At 61.8% G+C, this 19352-nt stretch overlaps 1 protein-coding gene across 1 annotated transcript in view; it reads right to left on the minus strand.

The window, feature by feature from the left end:
• The window catches only part of SBF1 (SET binding factor 1), a gene marked incomplete at its 3' end in the record, with an annotated part of 63561 nt that extends 48117 nt beyond the window's left edge, over positions 1 to 15444 (minus strand). The window contains 2 exon segments of the mRNA XM_079304485.1: positions 15268 to 15280; positions 15286 to 15444. Coding sequence (XP_079160611.1) covers positions 15268 to 15280; positions 15286 to 15321 — 49 coding nt within the window. The 5' untranslated portion in view covers positions 15322 to 15444.
• Positions 15445 to 19352: the final 3908 nt, after the last annotated feature.

Here is a 19352-nt window from a genome sequence, read left to right on the forward strand (position 1 = left end):
TGAGTGATGTCAGCACTGCCCCCATTCCCCTGGGGAATTCCAGACACAGAAAAACCACCTAAAACCCCAAAACCAGGGCTCATGGCCAGAAAAAGGGGCAAACACACCATAAACATCCCAAACTTGGACATGGATTAAGGATCAGGGCTGGCTGGGATGCAGAGCTGGGGGGAGGGAGGGACCCCCACACCCACCCCAGAGCAGAACTGACACTGCCAGAGGCAGCAGAGCTTGGGGTAATCCCTGGGATAAAGGCAGGGCAGGAAAAATCAATCCCACAGACACATCCCAGGCCTGAAGAAACACAGAGAGATCCCAGTGTGAGCACCCAGGGAATGGGGACCCAGCACTGACCCCAAAAGGCTTTTGGGGTGATTTTTGGGACAGAGGCACAGCTCCAGCTCCAGGGGTACAGAGTGGGAATTCCTGGTGGGAACATCTGTGTCAACTGGAAAGGGGAGAAATGCCCCAAATTGGAAATGAATGTGTCCAGAGTGAGACAAGGAGCAGTGAGACTGCACTGGATAAACCCAGTAAATCCCATCCCAAACTGGGACTGCACTGGATAATCCCAGTAAATCCCATCCCAAACTAGGACTGCACTGGATAAACCCAGCACATCCCATCCCAAACTGGGACTGCACTGGATAAACCCAGTAAATCCCATCCCAAACTGGGACTGCACTAGCTAAACCCAGCACATCCCATCCCAAACTGGGACTGCACTGGATAAACCCAGCACATCCCATCCCAAACTGGGACTGCACTGGATAAACCCAGCACATCCCATCCCAAACTGGGACTGCACTGGATAAACCCAGTAAATCCCATCCCAAACTGGGACTGCACTAGCTAAACCCAGCACATCCCATCCCAAACTGGGACTGCACTGGATAATCCCAGCACATCCCATCCCAAACTGGGACTGCACTGGATAAACCCAGCACATCCCATCCCAAACTGGGACTGCACTGGATAAACCCAGCACATCCCATCCCAAACTGGGACTGCACTGGATAATCCCAGTAAATCCCATCCCAAACTGGGACTGCACTGGATAATCCCAGCACATCCCATCCCAAACTGGGACTGCACTGGATAAACCCAGCACATCCCATCCCAAACTGGGACTGCACTGGATAAACCCAGCACATCCCATCCCAAACTGGGACTGCACTGGATAAACCCAGCACCCCCATCCCAAACTGGGACTGCACTGGATAATCCCAGCACCCCCATCCCAAACTGGGACTGCACTGGATAATCCCAGCACCCCCATCCCAAACTGGGACTGCACTGGATAATCCCAGCACATCCAATGTAAATCCCATCCCAAACTGGGACTGCACTGGATAAACCCAGTAAATCCCATCCCAAACTGGGACTGCACTGGATAATCCCAGCACCCCCATCCCAAACTGGGGCTGGGGGAGCTGGGCAGGGGCTCAGGCTGGGCAGGGCAGGGCAGGGGGGCAGCAGCAGGAATTTCCCCAGGGGAAGGGTGGGCAGGGCAGGAACTGCCCAGGGAGGGCTGGATCCCCATCCCTGGGGGATTTAAATCCCTGTGGATGTGACATTTAGGGACACGGGACAGTGGTGGCCCTGGCAGTGCTGGGGATGGCTGGACTGGATGGGCTCTGAGGGATTTTCCACCCCAAACAATTCCATGATTCAATTAAAAACACCCAAGGGAACAGAGAAACACGAGAGCTGCACGTGGGGGGCAGGTGGAGCAGCAGCTGCACTCAGGTGAGCTGCTCCCACACAGGTACAAACCCGCCCAGGTGAGCTCCCCCTGTGCCCTTCCCCCCTTCCCTGCCTTGTTTTGGAGCTCCAGCATCCCATGAGGGTGGGCAGGGGCTGGGCTGGGATTGCCACAGAATCCCTGGAATGGCCAAGGCCAGGCTGGACACTGGGGCTGGAGCAGCTGGGACAGGGGCAGGGGTCCCTGCCATGGCACTGCAGGGGTGGCACTGGGGTCCCTCCTGTCCCAAACCATTCCATGTCACTGTTGTGTGAGCACAGCAGGGTCCTGTCCCCTCCTGGGGGTCCCTGCTCCCCCTCCAGCCACACCTCAGCCAGGAAACCCCAGCAAATCCCAGGATTTCCTCAGGGCCTGGCAGGCTCCATCTGGCACAAGCTGCAAATCCCACAGCAGATTGCCCAGGGTGGGACAGGCCCCCCAGATGGCATTGCCCCCCAGGCTGGCACTGCCCCCCAGCTGCCCCCAGGACACCTCAGCAAGTCCCCCTCTCCCTCCTCAGCCCTGCCCGGGGCTGCTTAGGGGCAGCTGGGGCTGTTTGGTTTTGGGGTTTTTGGTTTGTTCTTGTAACTCTACAAGGATTTGGATCCTCCTGGAGCTGCATCCAGGGACACAGACTGGAATGTCACCTCTGCAACTGGAACTGCCTCCTTGGTCAGGATGTCAGCCCCACATCCCTGCAGCCCCATCTCCAGCCCCACATCCCATCTCCATCCCCACATCCCATCTCCAGCCCCACATCCCATCTCCAGCCCCATCCCATCTCCAGCCCCACATCCCATCTCCAGCCCCACATCCCATCTCCAGCCCCACATCCCATCTCCAGCCCCACATCCCATCTCCAGCCCCATCCCATCTCCAGCCCCACATCCCATCTCCCCATGGAGATCTCCACCCCCTTTCCTCCACCACCCCACCCTCTCCAGACTCTCCCTGCTCTGCTGTTTCCTTCTCCCACTCCCTGCAGCCTCACAAACACTTCTCACGAGGTGTGAAGGAGAAATTTCCCCTTTTATGGTGAAAGGCAGCAAATCCCAGCTGGGGGGGCTGCCCCAGCCCCGTTCCTCCCCCCACAGCCCAGCAGCATCCCTGGCACGGCTCCCCCAGCTCCCAGCTGCTCCCCTGTGCTCTCCCGGGATGACTCAGAGGATCCAGCCCTGTGCCTGTCTCATGACTTCACCCAGGCTGGGCTGTGGAGCTGCCGAATCATCCCCCGTGCCGGGCTGGGAGGAGGGATCACACTGCTCCAGTCCTGTCCTGCTGGGACCCATCCCATCCTGCTGGGATCCCTCCCATCCTGCCTGGGATCCATCCCATCCTGCCTGGGATCACACTGCTCCAGTCCTGTCCTGCTGGGATCCATCCCATCCTGCTGGGATCCATCCCATCCTGCTGGGATCCATCCCATCCTGCTGGGATCCATCCCACCCTGCCTGGGATCCATCCCATCCTGCCTGGGATCACACTGCTCCATTCCCTGTCCTGCTGGGACCCATCCCATCCTGCCTGGGATCCATCCCCTGTCCTGCCTGGGATCCATTCCCTGTCCTGCCTGGGATCCATCCCCTGTCCTGCCTGGGATCCATCCCCTGTCCTGCCTGGGATCCACCCCATCCTGCCTGGGATCCATCCCCTGTCCTGCCTGGGATCCATCCCCTGTCCTGCCTGGGATCCATCCCATCCTGCTGGGATCCATCCCCTGTCCTGCCTGGGATCCATTCCCTGTCCTGCCTGGGATCCATCCCATCCTGCTGGGATCCATCCCCTGTCCTGCCTGGGATCCATCCCATCCTGCTGGGATCCATCCCCTGTCCTGCCTGGGATCCATTCCCTGTCCTGCTGGGATCCATCCCATCCTGCTGGGATCCATCCCATCCTGCCTGGGACCCCTCCCCTGCCCTGCCTGGGACCCCTCCCCTGTCCTGCTGCCACCTGTGTCCCTCACAGCCAGGAGGAATGGCTGGCACATGCTCAAGGATGCTTGGGAAGGGACTCTGGGGAAAAGGAACTGCTTTTTCTTGGGGAAAAACTTCCTTGATAAAGCCAGGATTGCAATCAGAGAATTGCTGGAATGGTTTGGGTGGGACCAGTGCCACTCCTGCCATGGCAGGGACACCTCCCACTGTCCCAGCCTGTCCAGCCTGGCCTTGGGCACTGCCAGGGATCCAGGGGATGAAGGAAGGAGCTCCAGCAGCTCTGGGAATTGCTCCTTGAAACCAGCCCCCAAACACAGCAAACCTCGAGTTCTGCACCAGCACTAAACAAAAGTACAAAATCCCAACAGCCTTGATGGAATTCCCAAGAGATCCAACACTTTAGAAAGGTCCTTGTATAACACCAGAGTTGCCAGAAAAAAAAATCCACGTTGCCTCCCTGAGTTAATGATGATGTGAGTGCCCTGCCAGGATTTGGGGGAAACAGGACAAGAGGGAAGGCACAGAGTGTGGATGCAGCTTGTGAGTGACAGCAGCAGAGCAGCCTCCAAACCATCCAAAAGGGGGAGAAAAGATGAAGTGAAAGCATGACCTGAGTCAGGAGAGCAAGGGGAACTCAGAGGAGGAAGGAGAATCCCCCAGGAGAGCCCCAGTGCTGGGAGGAGCAGGCAGGAGAGGCAGGAATGGCTCTGGACAGGCAGGCTGGCTGCAGTGCCACTGTCCCTGCTCTGCTGCCACTGCACCAGGACAGCCCTGCTCACCTCACAGGGACTTGGGCTGGGGACAAGGGCCAGCTGGAGTCAGGTGGGACACTGGGGAGAAATGCAGGTGTGAGGGTGCTGAGGCACTGCCACACTGTGCCAGGGCTGGGCAAACAAATCCCTCCTGGTGCCCACCCTGAGCCTGCCCCTGCCCTCCTGTCCCTGTCACCACCTGGATCTGCCCTCCTGTCCCTGTCACCACCTGTCCCTGTCCTCCTGTCCCTGTCACCACCTGGATCTGCCCTCCTGTCCCTGCCCTCCTGTTCCTGTCACCACCTGTCCCTGTCCTCCTGTCCCTGTCACCACCTGGATCTGCCCTCTTGTCCCTGTCACCACCTGGATCTGCCCTCCTGTCCCTGCCCTCCTGTCCCTGTCACCACCTGGATCTGCCCTCCTGTCAGGGAGCTCTAGGAAACCACAGCCCTGGGCTGTCCAAACACCTCTGCAGCAATTCCCAGTAGGAAATCATCTTCCTGGGCTTTCCAAGCACCTCTGCAGGAATTCCCACCCTGGAACATCTGACAGACCCCCCAACAGGAGCTGAGAGCCAGACAATTCCTGCAGGAATCCAGAGCTGAGAGCCAGACAATTCCTGCAGGAATCCAGAGCTGAGAGATACACAATTCCTGCAGGAATCCAGAGCTGAGAGATACACAATTCCTGCAGGAATCCTGAGCTGAGAGACACACAATTCCTGCAGGAACCCAGAGCTGAGAGACACACAATTCCTGCAGGAGTCCTGAACTCAGAGCCAGACAATTCCTGCAGGAATCCTGAACTCAGAGCCAGACAATTCCTGCAGGAACCCAGAGCTGAGACCTGATCCTGGATGCAATTCCTGCAGGAATTCTGAGCTGGCAGTGGCTCCTACTCACAGTTCCTGCAGGAATCCAGAGCTCAGAGTCACATAATTCCTGGAGGAATCCAGATCTGCTCACAGTTCCTGCAGGGATCCAGATCTCCTGCTCACAGTTCCTGCAGGGATCCAGATCTCCTGCTCACAGTTCCTGCAGGGATCCAGATCTCCTGCTCACAGTTCCTGCAGGGATCCAGATCTCCTGCTCACAGTTCCTGCAGGGATCCAGATCTCCTGCTCACAGTTCCTGCAGGGATCCTCTCCTGCTCACAGTTCCTGCAGGGATCCTCTCCTGCTCACAATTCCTGCAGGGATCCTCTCCTGCTCACAATTCCTGCAGGGATCCAGATCTCCTGCTCACAATTCCTGCAGGGATCCTCTCCTGCTCACAATTCCTGCAGGGATCCAGATCTCCTGCTCACAGTTCCTGCAGGGATCCAGATCTCCTGCTCACAGTTCCTGCAGGGATCCAGATCTCCTGCTCACAGTTCCTGCAGGGATCCAGAGCTCCTGCTCACAGTTCCTGCAGGGATCCAGAGCTCCTGCTCACAGTTCCTGCAGGGATCCTCTCCTGCTCACAGTTCCTGCAGGGATCCTCTCCTGCTCACAGTTCCTGCAGGGATCCTCTCCTGCTCCCTGAGCACACCCAGCTCAGGGCAGTCTGACCTCCTTCCTGCTGTGCTGCTGAGCTCACCTTGATCCCAGGCAGGAGCTTATCCCTGTCCTTCCCAACCCCCTGGCCCAGGCAGCCCAGCTGCCTCTGCTGGGCTCAGCCCTGCTCAGGGACTGTCCCCAGCCAGGCTGTGACAGGGAGTGTCCCCAGACAGAGGGACAGCAGCAGTGTCCCTGCCCCTGCAGAGCTCCCTGCCAGCTCTTCCTGCCCAGGGACACCAGAGCTGCCAGGTGAAGGTGCCACCCAGCTGGCACTGCCCAGAGCCTGCCTGGGCATCCTGCTGGCAATTGCTGCAGCTGCCTCAAAAAACACCAAATACCAGGGCAAGGTCCTAAACCCAGGGCAGAGGCTTTTCCCACACACAGGAGCAACGTGATGGCAGCTCTGGAGCAGAGCAGACTGGGAATCAGGGAATTGTTTGGGGTGGGAAAGCACCAGGTTCAACCATCCCCAGCACTGACCCTGCCCAGGAGGGAATTCCCAAAACCCCCCTGCCCAGCCCAGCCTGAGCCCCTTCCCTCTGCTCCTGTCCCTGTCCCCTCCTGCAGGGACTTGTGCAGAGCCACCAGGGCCCTGAGCCTCCTTTGCTGCAGCCTGAGCCCCTGCCCAGCTCCCCCAGCCCCTGCCCAGCTCCCCCAGCCCCATTTCCAGCTCCCCCAGCCCCATTCCAGCTCCCCCAGCCCCATTCCAGCTCCCCCAGCCCCATTCCAGCTCCCCCAGCCCCTGCCCAGCTCCCCCAGCCCCTGCCCAGCTCCCCCAGCCCCATTCCCAGCTCCCCCAGCCCCTGCCCAGCTCCCCCAGCCCCTGCCCAGCTCCCCCAGCCCCATTCCCAGCTCCCCCAGGCCCTGCCCAGCTCCCCCAGCCCCTGCCCAGCTCCCCCAGCCCCTGCCCAGCTCCCCCAGTCCCATTCTCAGCTCCCCCAGCCCCATTCCAGCTCCCCCAGCCCCATTCCAGCTCCCCCAGCCCCATTCCAGCTCCCCAGCCCCTGCCCAGCTCCCCCAGCCCCTGCCCAGCTCCCCCAGCCCCTGCCCAGCTCCCCCAGCCCCTGCCCAGCTCCCCCAGCCCCATTCCAGCTCCCCCAGTCCCATTCTCAGCTCCCCCAGCCCCATTCCCAGCTCCCCCAGCCCCATTCCAGCTCCCCCAGCCCCATTCCAGCTCCCCCAGCCCCATTCCAGCTCCCCCAGCCCCTGCCCAGCTCCCCCAGCCCCATTCTCAGCTCCCCCAGCCCCATTCCCAGCTCCCCCAGCCCCATTCCAGCTCCCCCAGCCCCTGCCCAGCTCCCCCAGCCCCATTCCCAGCTCCCCCAGCCCCATTCCCAGCTCCCCCAGCCCCATTCCAGCTCCCCCAGCCCCATTCCCAGCTCCCTCAGCCCCTGCCCAGCTCCCCCAGCCCCATTCTCAGCTCCCCCAGCCCCATTCCCAGCTCCCCCAGCCCCATTCCAGCTCCCCCAGCCCCATTCTCAGCTCCCCCAGCCCCATTCCCAGCTCCCCCAGCCCCATTCCCAGCTCCCCCAGCCCCATTTCCAGCTCCCCCAGCCCCATTCTCAGCTCCCCCAGCCCCATTCCCAGCTCCCCCAGCCCCATTCCAGCTCCCCCAGCCCCATTCCCAGCTCCCCAGCCCCATTCCCAGCTCCCCCAGCCCCATTCCAGCTCCCCCAGCCCCATTCCCAGCTCCCCCAGCCCCTGCCCAGCTCTCCCAGCCCCAATGTGCAGGAGGGCACTGTCACTGCTGCCCTGGATGCAGGGCCAAGCCCCTCAGAGCACTGAGGATCAGCACAGCCCCAGCCCCGCCCTGGGGAGGGTGTGGCAGTGACAGCAGCAGTGACAAGACACCAGTGGCCTTATCTGGGCCATCAGCAGGGCAGGAAGGTGCTGCAGAGCTCAGGGAGAAGCTGCTTTGCTGCACTTCCTGCAGCTGCCCACACAAACACCTCAGCTGCACACGCAGCACTCGGGCTCTTCCTCCCCAAAAACCCCCTCCTGCTCCACAGCTGCACCTCACGGCTCAGACACCCCAAAATAACCAGGGGACACGAGCCAGGGCACACGAGGCACCGGGAGCCACTGGGAGGGAGGCAGAGGGAGGGTCCTCACTGCTGCTCTCCATGTGCCCCGACCCCACCCACAGCCTGCCCTAAAACAGCCCCAGCCCCTTCCATAGGGTCCCACCAGTCCCTAAATCCTGCCTCAGGCTCCCACCAGTCCCTAAATCCTGCCTCAGGCTCCCACCAGTCCCTAAATCCTGCCTCAGGCTCCCACCAGTCCCTAAATCCTTCCTCAGGGTTTCATCAATCCCTAAATCCTTCCTCAGGGTCCCACCAGCCCCAAAACCCTCCTACAGGACCCCAACACTCCCCAAATTCCCCCAGAGGGTCCCACCAGTCCCTAAATCACCCAGAGGGTCCCACCAGTCCCCAAGGACCCTCTCAGAGGGTCCCAGCAGCCTCCCCAGAGGGGATTGAGGCACTCTGGGTGTGGGGAGGATGATTCCCAGGAGCAGGAATCCCCTGCCTGAGGCTCTCCAGCTCTCCTTGGCCACAACAGCAGCATTTAGTGGTCAGGAGCTGGGGAGCCACAGAGCAGAGCAGCCCTGGAGGCACCACAGCCTCAATCCCAGGGAGAAGTGGGAAAAAAGCTCCTCCAGATCCCTGCAATCCCACCCAGACCATCCCTGCTGCCCCCAGTGTCACAGACCCAAAGCAAAGGGGTTCTGGGGTTAACTCCCCCCTCTGCAGCTCCAAGTGGGGTTTGTTTGTGGTTTTAGCAGCCATAAAACCACAGCTGCTGCTCCAGCCCAGGGCTGCAATGGGAAATGGGAGAGGCTGCAAGGAAAGGTTTCAGATTCGGGGAAAAACATGAGCTGGGGTGAGAGAGAGCAGAGAGCAAAGTGCTAAATCCTCACTGGCAGCAAACAGAAAATGGGGAGAGGATCTGGGGACAAGCCCTGGGACAGGGCTGTGTGCCCACCTCACCCTCAGCCACAAAACAAAAGTGTGACAAACTGCCCAAAGCAGGGACAGCCACACTCCCAGAACTGACACCCTCCCTGTCCCTGCAGCACAGAATGCTGACCAGGAAACCAGCTGGACACAGGAAAGGTCCAAAGGAGGAGGAATGAGCAGCCCAGAGCTGCAGATCTGATTTCCCTGCCCAGGTGCTGCTCCAGACCCAGCCTGAGCCAACCCACACTGACAATAACAACATCCATTCCAACATGGAAACAAGGAAAAGGAGGGAATGGGGCTGGGAATGGGGCTAGGGGAGCTGGGAATGGGGCTAGGGGAGCTGGGAATGGGGCTAGGGGAGCTGGGAATGGGGCTAGGGGAGCTGGGAATGGGGCTAGGGGAGCTGGGAATGGGGCTGGGGGGGCAGCAGCAGGAATTTCCCCACAGGAAGGGTGGGCAGGGCTGGAACTGCCCAGGGAGGGCTGGATCCCCATCCCTGGGGGGTTTAAATCCATGTGGAGGTGGCACTTGGGGACAGGGTGAGTGGTAGCCCTGGCAGTGCTGGGGATGGCTGGACTCAACGGGCTCTGAGAGGTTTCCCAACCTAAACAACTCCAAGATGAATCTCTCCCCATCCACAAACAGCTGAAGGAGCTGAGGCCCAGCTCAAGCCCGGCCCTGGCACTGCCCAGGGCCAGCTGTGTCCCTGTCCCTGTCCCAGCCCAGCTCCAGGCAGGAGTGACAAGGGAAGGAGAGCAGGCTGAGTGCTCAGCTGGGATCAGGAGCTCTGCAGTCCCAGGCTGCTCTGCCTGGGAGGGGACTTTAAACATCACCCAGTGCCACCCTGCAGTGCCATGGCAGGGACCCCTGCCCCTGTCCCACTGTCCCAGCCCCAGTGTCCAGCCTGGCCTTGGCCATTCCAGGGATCCAGGGGCAGCCACAGCTGCTCTGGCAGTTCCAGCCCAGCCAGCAATTGCTGCCCCAATCTCTCCTTTCCCAGTCTGCAGCCATTCCCTGTGTCCTGTCCCTGTCCTTGTCCCCAGCCCCTCTGCAGCTCCCCTGCAGCCCCTGGAATGTGCTGGAAGCTCTCCTGGACCCTGCCCTTCTCCAGGGGATCACTCCCAGTGTTCCCAGGCTGGCTGCAGAGCAGAGGGGCCCAGCCCTGGAGCAGCTCAGGAGTTGCCCCTCTCTCATCCCCACCTTTCCCAGCTCCAGGCACGTGGCTGGGAGCAGCTCAGCACGAGGCAGGGCCATCCCTGTGCAAATATTGACCCAGCAAACAGCTCCAAACTGCTGCCAGCCCCGGGGGCTTTTCCAGGGCTGGGATTGTGCTGGATGCTCCCAGAACCCGGCTGAGTCAAACCCTGAGTCACTGGGCCACCAGCACAGAGTGACAGGAGAGCCAAAGCCACCCCACCACACGGCTGGGACAGCCTGAGAGCCCTGCCCTGCCCTGCTCCTACCAAGAACCACCCCCAGGAGCAGCTCAGCAGGGGCAGGATGTGGCAAACCCCACAGAGAACACCCCAAACCTGCCCCAAACACCTCATGGAAGGAGGCAGCTTCCTGCTGCCACCCCCCAGGCCGCCCACGGAGCCACCAGCAGCACCCAGACTGCCCCAGCTCCCTCCCAGCAGCACCCACCCTGGGGCCAGGCAGGGACAGAGGGGACCCCAGAGCCCTCCAGAGCCCCCCAGAGCCACAGCAGAGACCCCTCCCCCTGTCCCAGCTGCTGCCAGCCCCCGTGTCCAGCCAGGGATCCAGGGGCAGCCACAGCTGCTCTGCAATTCCAGCCCAAGATCCAATCCCAGCCCTGCCCTCTGGCAGCTTCAACCCCCTGGGAAATCCCAAATCCAGCCCAAATCCAGCCCAAATCCAGCCCAAATCCAGCCCAAACTGGCTCCTGGCTCCCACCATCCAGGCCATGCCCATGCAGTGCTCACTACCCAAAACTTCCAGATTCCTTCAGCCACACGTTTGGAACTGAGCTGGACTCTCAGGGCATGGGGAAAACTACTCAGTGCTGAGGTAAAACCAGGCACAGTCCCAGCTCTGGGAAATTGTGATTTCCAGATAAAACCAGACCCAATCCCAGCTCTGGGAAATTGTGATTTCCAGGTAAAAACAGCCACAGTCCCAGCTCTGGGAAATTGTGATTTCCAGATAAAACCAGACCCAATCCCAGCTCTGGGAAATTGTGATTTCCAGGTAAAAACAGGCACAGTCCCAGCTCTGGGAAATTGTGATTTCCAGGTAAAACCAGGCACAGTCCCAGCTCTGGGAAATTGTGATTTCCAGGTAAAACCAGGCACAGTCCCAGCTCTGGGAAATTGTGATTTCCAGATAAAACCAGACCCAATCCCAGCTCTGGGAAATTGTGATTTCCAGGTAAAAACAGCCACAGTCCCAGCTCTGGGAAATTGTGATTTCCAGGTAAAACCAGGCACAATCACAGCTCTGGGAAATTGTGATTTCCAGGTAAAACCAGGCACAGTCCCAGCTCTGGGAAATTGTGATTTCCAGGTAAAAACAGCCACAGTCCCAGCTCTGGGAAATTGTGATTTCCAGGTAAAAACAGCCACAGTCCCAGCTCTGGGAAATTGTGATTTCCAGGTAAAACCAGACCCAATCCCAGCTCTGGGAAATTGTGATTTCCAGGTAAAACCAGACCCAATCCCAGCTCTGGGAAATTGTGATTTCCAGGTAAAAACAGGCACAGTCCCAGCTCTGGGAAATTGTGATTTCCAGGTAAAACCAGACCCAATCCCAGCTCTGGGAAATTGTGATTTCCAGGTAAAAACAGGCACAGTCCCAGCTCTGGGAAATTGTGATTTCCAGGTAAAAACAGGCACAGTCCCAGCTCTGGGAAATTGTTATTTCCAGGTAAAACCAGGCAGTCTCAGTGCTGGGAAATTGTCACACCCAGGTAAAACCAGCTCTAAGAAATTGCTATTCCAAGGAAAACCAAGCATAATCCCAGCTCTAAGAAATTGCTATTCCCAGGTAAAACCAGGCACAGTCCCAGCTCTGTCATCCATCTGTAGCAATGGGAAGAGCCAGGAGAATAAAACCCATCCATACAGGGAATAATATGAGCAACCAACACACAATAAATCCCACAGTGGCACCAAGGATGTGCCCCCCCTGCCAGGAGCCTTCCCTGGAGCCCCTGTCCCACACAGCCCCCAGAGGCTGGCACAGCAGGACAGGGGACACTGTGCCAGCCTCTGCATTCCTGAGCACATCCCCATGGCTCCACACACCAGGAAAAGCATCTGGATGCCTGCCTGGATCCTGGACACCCCCTGCAGCCAGAGCAGCTCCAGGCCTGGTCCCAGAGCCAAAGCCAGAGCCCTTTTCTGGCCTGCCAGAGGAGCAGGATGTGCTCCCTGCCCCACAGCCCCAGGGCACAGGGACAGGGGACAGGGCTGTTCAGGAAACCCCAGTGACCCCAGCAGCAGCACGGATCTGCTTTCAGTTTTGTTCCCACAAACTGCACTGAGGCACAGCAACATCCCATGGAGGGAAGGGGAGGATCCAGAGAGAGCTCAGAGCCCTGGAGGGGCTGGGGACAGGGCCAGGGGACAGGGAATGGCTCCCAGTGCCACAGGGCAGGGCTGGCTGGGATCTTGGGCAGCAATTGCTGGCTGGGCTGGAACTGCCAGAGCAGCTGTGGCTGCCCCTGGATCCCTGGAATGGCCAAGGCCAGGCTGGACACTGGGGCTGGGACAGTGGGACAGGGGCAGGGGTCCCTGCCATGGCACTGCAGGGTGGCACTGGGGGGCTCTGGGGTCCCTCCCCACCCAAACCATCCCAGGATTGTCTCTCTGGAGATGCTGCAGATCCACCTCAGCTCCCAGCACCCCACCAGAGCTTTCCCTTTCACATCCCCAAGTGCAAACCCAGCCCAGCTTTGTTTGCAGCTGAGGTTCAGAGGGAAGGTGGCAGCCTGGCACAGCCCAGCCTGGCACAGCCCAGCCTGGCACAGCCCAGCCTGGCACAGCCCAGCCTGGCCCTGCCAGAGCCACCCAACCTGTACAGCAATTAGTCACTGGCAGATGAGCACTGCTGCCCTTCCTGCAGCGTTATCTAAGCAGGGAGGGGGGTGGGACAGCAGAGCTGGGAATGCTGCCAGGCTGATCCCAAAAAGCACAGAACCCGTGTCAGGACATCCCCCACCCCTGGGCAATGGCACAGGGAGTGCCTGGACACCTCCAGGCTGGGCTGGGCAGGGCCAGCTCGGGCTGTCACAGAGATGTCACCAGTGTGTGCCAGGTCACTCCTGACTGGGCCATCCCAGCAGCCAGGGCTGGTGTCTGCCCCTTCCAGGGCATCCTGGGCCCATCCCCATCTCCCCACAGCACCCTGGACACAGCCCCTCCCTGCAGAGGGGAGTGAAACCTAAAATAAAGTGAATATTTACAGCACAGGAACGTGATTTGTTAAGTGTGAGCTCTCCCTGTCCCGGTGGCAAAGGATCATGGAGTGATTTGGGTGGGAAGGGAGCACAAAGTTCATCTCAATCCAGCCCTGCAGTGCCATGGCAGGGACCCCTGACCCTGTGGCCAGCCTGGGATCCAGGGGCAGCCACAGCTGCTCTGGCAATTCCAGCCCAGCCAGCAATTGCTGCCCAAATTCCCACCTAAACCTGCTCCTCCTTCTGGCTGTCCCACACAGCCACCCACATCACCCACAGCATCACCCCTCTCCCCCAAACAAACCCCAAATGACCCCAGAGGCACAGCTGGGACATTTCTGTTCCCTTGGGAACTCAGGCTCTGGGAGTCACAGCAAGGAACCCCAGGCTGAAGGAAGATCAGGGTGAAGGAAAATCAGGGTGAAGGAAAATCAGGCCCCAGGAACAACAGGTCCTTGATCCCCAGCAGTCACCAGCCAGCTCAGAGCAGCAGTTTGGAGGTGCAGGTCCCAGCTGCTGCACCCTCAGGGGGGAGATGAGGAAGAAGATGCAGGAGGAAGCAGGACAGAGGGGATAGAGCCACCCAGCATCACTCCTGGGAGGATGTGGAACCTGCTGCCAGATGGAATCCTGGAATCCCCCCAGCACCTCCCACAGCCCTCCCACCCCAGTCTGACCCACGGGAGAGTAGCTCCTGCCCATCCCAGTGCCCCAGGGCCACGAGACACTGGGGGAAAAACACCTGCAATAGCAGCAATAATCATAACAACAACAATAATACAACACCACATGGGCAGAGAGGCCTCAGGAAACACCAAACTCTGAGGCAGCCTGCTCTGCTCTCCAGCATTCCTGACACACATCTCATTCCTCTGCCTCCCACCAGGGACCCCAGGCAGGGAGAGGCAGCAGACAGGGTGGGATCCAGGCTGGGATGGTGAATCTGAACCCAGCCCCCACCCCAGCAGCATCCCCAGAACCAAAGGCACGTCACACTGAGGATTCCCTTCCCCAGCCCAGGCACAGGCTCACAGAAACCTCACTGACACTGGGAGTGTGCCAGGTGGGAAAGATGAGACTGAGAAACCCTGATTTCAGGTCACTTCACCTCCTCTGTGACACTGCCAAAGCCCCTTCTCCCCAAAAAGCTGATGGGGGCAGGAAGCAGAGGGGAACAGAGAGGAGGAGACCAAAATAGCAAAGAGGGAACAGCCCACGACCAAAACAACCAACAGCATCACCTGACGGCCAGAAGGGATGGAGGAGAGGACAGAGGGACAAGATCTGGGGCCAGCAGCATCTCAGGGAGCAACAAGGGCACAGGGACCTGCCTGAGGGGCTGGGGGTGTGCAGGGATGGGGCTGGGGGCTCAGCATCCCATCCCAGGGGCTGGGGGTGTGCAGGGATGGGGCTGGGGGCTCAGCATCCCATCCCAGGGGCTGGGGGCTCAGCATCCCATCCCAGGGGCTGTGGATGCACAGGAAATGGGGCTGGGAGGAAAACACTCCATCCTAGGGGCTGTGGATGTGCAAAGAATGAGGCTGAGGGTACAACACTCCAGCCCAAGGCTGTGGTTTAGCAGGGAACGGGGCTGTGGGTACAACATCCCATCCCAGGGCTGCGGGTGCGACCCTCCATGCCATGGCTGCGGGTGCCCGCCGCAGGCAGCCCGTGTCCCCCGTGTCCCCCGTGCCCCCCCGGCCGGCAGTGCCCCGCTGCCAGCGCAGCTTCCGCAGCGGTGACAGCTCGCGCGGCGGGGGAGGGGGCAGACTGCAAACACCGCCAACGCGCCGGGGCGGCCGCGGCTGCCGCCAGCCTCCCGCGGGGCCCGGACCCGCCCGGGCCCGCCGCCCCGGCCCCGCCGCCCCGGCCCGGCCTCACCCCACACGGCCCGGCCCGCCCGCGTCCCCCGCCGCTCACCGCGCTTGCCGGGTCGTATCCCACCAGCACGAAGTAGTCAGCCAGGCGGGCCATGGCGGCGGGGGCGGCCCGGGCCGGGCCCCGGGAGCCCCGCGAGGCCGCGCTCGGCTCCTCAGGGCGCCGCCGCCCGCCCGCGCCCACCGCCCGCCGCCGCCGCCATCTTGGCCCGCGCGCACCGCGCCTGCGCCAGCGCCGGCCGCGCCGGGGGGCGGGGCCTCGCCGCCTATTGGCTGAGCGCGAGAGGGGCGGGGATTCCCATTGGCTGAGGGATTGAGGGGCGGGGCCGGGAGCGGAGAGGGCGGGGCTGGGGAGAGGGGCTTCCCCGGGGGGGGGGTCCGGAATGGGGGGGGGACACGGGGACACCGAGGGGTGCGGGGACACCCCGGTGTGTGCATGGACATCCCCGGGTGCGGGGACACCCCGGTATGTGCATGGACCCCTGAGATGTGCGGGGACACCCCGGTGTGTGCATGGACCCCTGAGATGTGCGGGGACACCCCGGTGTGTGCATGGACATCTCCGGGTGCGGGGACACCCCCCGGGGTGCGGGGACCCCTCAGGTGTCTCAGGTGTGCGGAGACCCCTCAGGTATGTACAGAGATGTGTTTGGGGAACCTCCGGATGTGGGGGTGCGGGGGGACCCCCCGATGTGAGCACAGACACCCCCACCCCAGGTGTGCACGGCCCCCAGGGTCCTCAAGCCCCTCAGTCGTACGTGACCCCCCCCATTCCACATGGGGCACCTGGAAAAGACCCCGCAGGTGTGACCCCACACACAGATGTGACCCCACACACAGGTGTGCACCCATACAGGTGTGACCCACACAGGTGTGACTCCACACAGGTGTGACCCTACACAGGTGTGACCCTGCACACAGGTGTGATCCTACACAGGAGTGTCCCCACATACAGAAGTGCCCCCATACAGGTGTGCCCCCATGTACAGATGTATCCCCGCACACAGGTGTGACCCCACGCAGGTGAGACCCCCAGGACACCACCCTGAGGTGCCCCACCATCCCGCGGGGCGCCGACACTCGGGGGCTCCGTCCCGCCCCCCACCCAGGGACAGCGCGACCCTCCCGGACCCTCGTGTGCGGCTCCTCAGGGATTTGGGATCCGTCCTGCCCTCGCTATCCCCGTTCCCAGCGGCTCCCACCCGGACACGGCTCCTGGCAGCCACACCTGCCCCGGCACACCTGGGGACAGGGCTGAGGTGGCAGCGTGCCCTGGCACGGCCCGTGGTGGCCCTGGCACGGAGCAGCGCCCGCCGAGCCGCGGTGGCCATCCCCGTTAAATCCCATCCCGTTAAATCCCATCCCCGTTAAATCCCATCCCCGTTAAATCCCATCCCCGTTAAATCCCATCCCGTGAAATCCCATCCCGTGAAATCCCATCCCCGTTAAATCCCATCCCGTGAAATCCCATCCCGTGAAATCCCATCCCGTGAAATCCCATCCCCGTTAAATCCCATCCCCGTTAAATCCCATCCCCGTTAAATCCCATCCCGTTAAATCCCATCCCCGTTAAATCCCATCCCCGTTAAATCCCATCCCGTGAAATCCCATCCCGTTAAATCCCATCCCCGTTAAATCCCATCCCCGTTAAATCCCATCCCGTGAAATCCCATCCCCGTGAAATCCCATCCCGTGAAATCCCATCCCCGTTAAATCCCATCCCGTTAAATCCCATCCCCGTTAAATCCCATCCCGTGATATCCCATCCCGTGAAATCCCATCCCGTTAAATCCCATCCCCGTTAAATCCCATCCCCGTTAAATCCCATCCCCGTTAAATCCCATCCCCGTTAAATCCCATCCCCGTTAAATCCCATCCCGTGAAATCCCATCCCCGTTAAATCCCATCCCCGTTAAATCCCATCCCGTTAAATCCCATCCCGTTCCATTCTGTCCCGGAGCTCGCTGTGCCAGGCCCGGACCCGCCCCTGGTGCTCCCGGTCCCGGGCACAGCGCGGGGCACAGCCGGGAATAATTCCCCGGGAAAATCCCCATTCCCCCTCCCACGCGGGAGCGAGAGCGGGACGTGGGGTGCGTGCGGGATGGGGGGGCAGCTGGCCACGGCCCGGGGGGCGCTGGGGGTCCGGGCAGAGCCGTGCCAAAGCCACGGGCACCTGGTGCTCCCCCCAGCCACAGCTTTGGGGTCACCCCCGGTGTCCCCCGGGCCTCCCCGCCGTGTCCCCGCGCTGGGAGGGGCGCCTGCCCGGGGCGCAGGGCATGGACATCCCCACCCCCGGCCTCGGGGTTCACCCCTTCCCCGGCTGGGATGGGGGTCCCCAGGATGTGCAGCAGCCCCCCAGACTGGGGCTCCCCCGCACCCCACTCCCCGGCCGGGGGTGATGCAACCCTGCCCGGCCCTTGCACCTCCTGCCCGGCCCCTCCGGCCGCCGCGTGTCGGGACATGTGCGGCGTCGGGACACGGCTGGCTGCGTGCCGGGCACGGGCACCGTCCCCGGGGCCGCTGCCACACGCCGCCACCGCTGCGGGGCCCGGCAGAGACCCCCGCTCCTGGGCACACCCCATCTGGGAATGGGGAATCCACAGCACGGGCGGTTCCTGGGGACACTCGCTGGTCCCACGGTGCTGACGGGTGGCGTGGAGCCGCAGGTGTCCCTGTGCCCATCCCAGCATGGCTCGGACATCAGCTGGGCTGTGGCTGGCACCGGGGTAGCGGTCCCCGTGTCCCCACATCCCCCGTGCCCGCATCGCTGTGTGCGCAGGGGCTGCAGCCACACCTGGACCCCAGTTTGGGGCTGTGCGGGCTCACAGAGCAGGGGACACCCGGTGTGACCCCATGGGACAGTGACACGGAGCCGGGGATGCGCTGGGGGGGCCATCGGGCCACCAGCAGGGTGACAGCCCGGGGACAGCCCGAGGGACGGGTACCCGGCAAAGGGTGACAGCGGGGACGTGGGACCGGAGCGGTGCCGGGGGTGGGAACAGGAAAACCGGGCTGATCCACTCGGGAAGCGCCCGGGGCTGTGCGGGGTGTGACCTGTCCCGTGCCAGGGGGGGACGGGCACGGGGACACCGCTGGGATCGGAACCGGAACCGGCAGAGACTGGCACGGCACAGATGCCACCCGTGGGGACAGCGGGTGACACGGGAGCAGGGGCTGTGCGGGACACGCAGGGACACACATGGAGCCCCGCGGCACAGGACACGGGGGTGGCGACAGGAACGGGGCCGCGGGCACGGGGACACAAGGCACGTGCAGAGCCCGGGGGTGCCCGGATCCTCTCGGGCAGGAGCTGCTGCTGGGGACACCGGGAACACTGGGGACATTGGGGATCCTGAAAATGATGGGGACACCGGGAACACTGGGGACGCAGGAGACACTGGGGATCCTGAAAATGATGGGGATAGTGGGAACGCTGGGGACATTAGGGATCCTGAAAATGATGGGAATACTGGGAACACTGGGGACATTAGGGATCCTGAAAATGATGGGAATACTGGGAACACTGGGGACATTGGGGATCCTGAAAATGCTGGGGATAGTGGGAACACTGGGGACTCCGGGGATCCTGAAAATGATGGGGATACTGGGAACACTGGGGACTCTGGGAATACTGGGGACCCTGAGGGCACTGGGGATCCTGGCGTTCCTGAAATGCTGGGAACACTGGGGACCCTGGGGACCCTGGGAGTGCTGGTGACACTGGGGACACTCACGTGTCCGCAGGCTGGAGGACGCGGTTCCTTCCCTGTCCCGGGGAATTCCCGGAGTTCTCCGGACACGGAGCAGCTCTGTCACCGCCCCGCAGCAGGACGCGGCTCCGGGGCCGTGCGCGGCCACTTTGGGGGTCCCGGTGGGCTCAGGGAGGGGGTAGCAGCCCCTCGGTATGGGGGTCCTGGCTGTGCCCCCCGGCCCTGATGCTTCGGGACAGGGTGGGCAACCCTGGAGGGTCCCAGCGCCCAGAAATGCTTTTTGGGGAGCGGGTGACCCGAGCGGGGCTGCGGGTGCTGCTCCGAGCCCCCGCCCTGCCCCGGGGCCTCAGCCAGCAGGCAATTAAGCTAATTAAAACTTCTCCCGGGTTCCCAGGGCCGGCAGCCAGCAGAGAGGAAG

Source organism: Erithacus rubecula, assembly GCF_903797595.1.
Source record: "Erithacus rubecula genome assembly, chromosome: 4".
Taxonomy (NCBI): Eukaryota; Metazoa; Chordata; class Aves; order Passeriformes; family Muscicapidae; genus Erithacus; species Erithacus rubecula.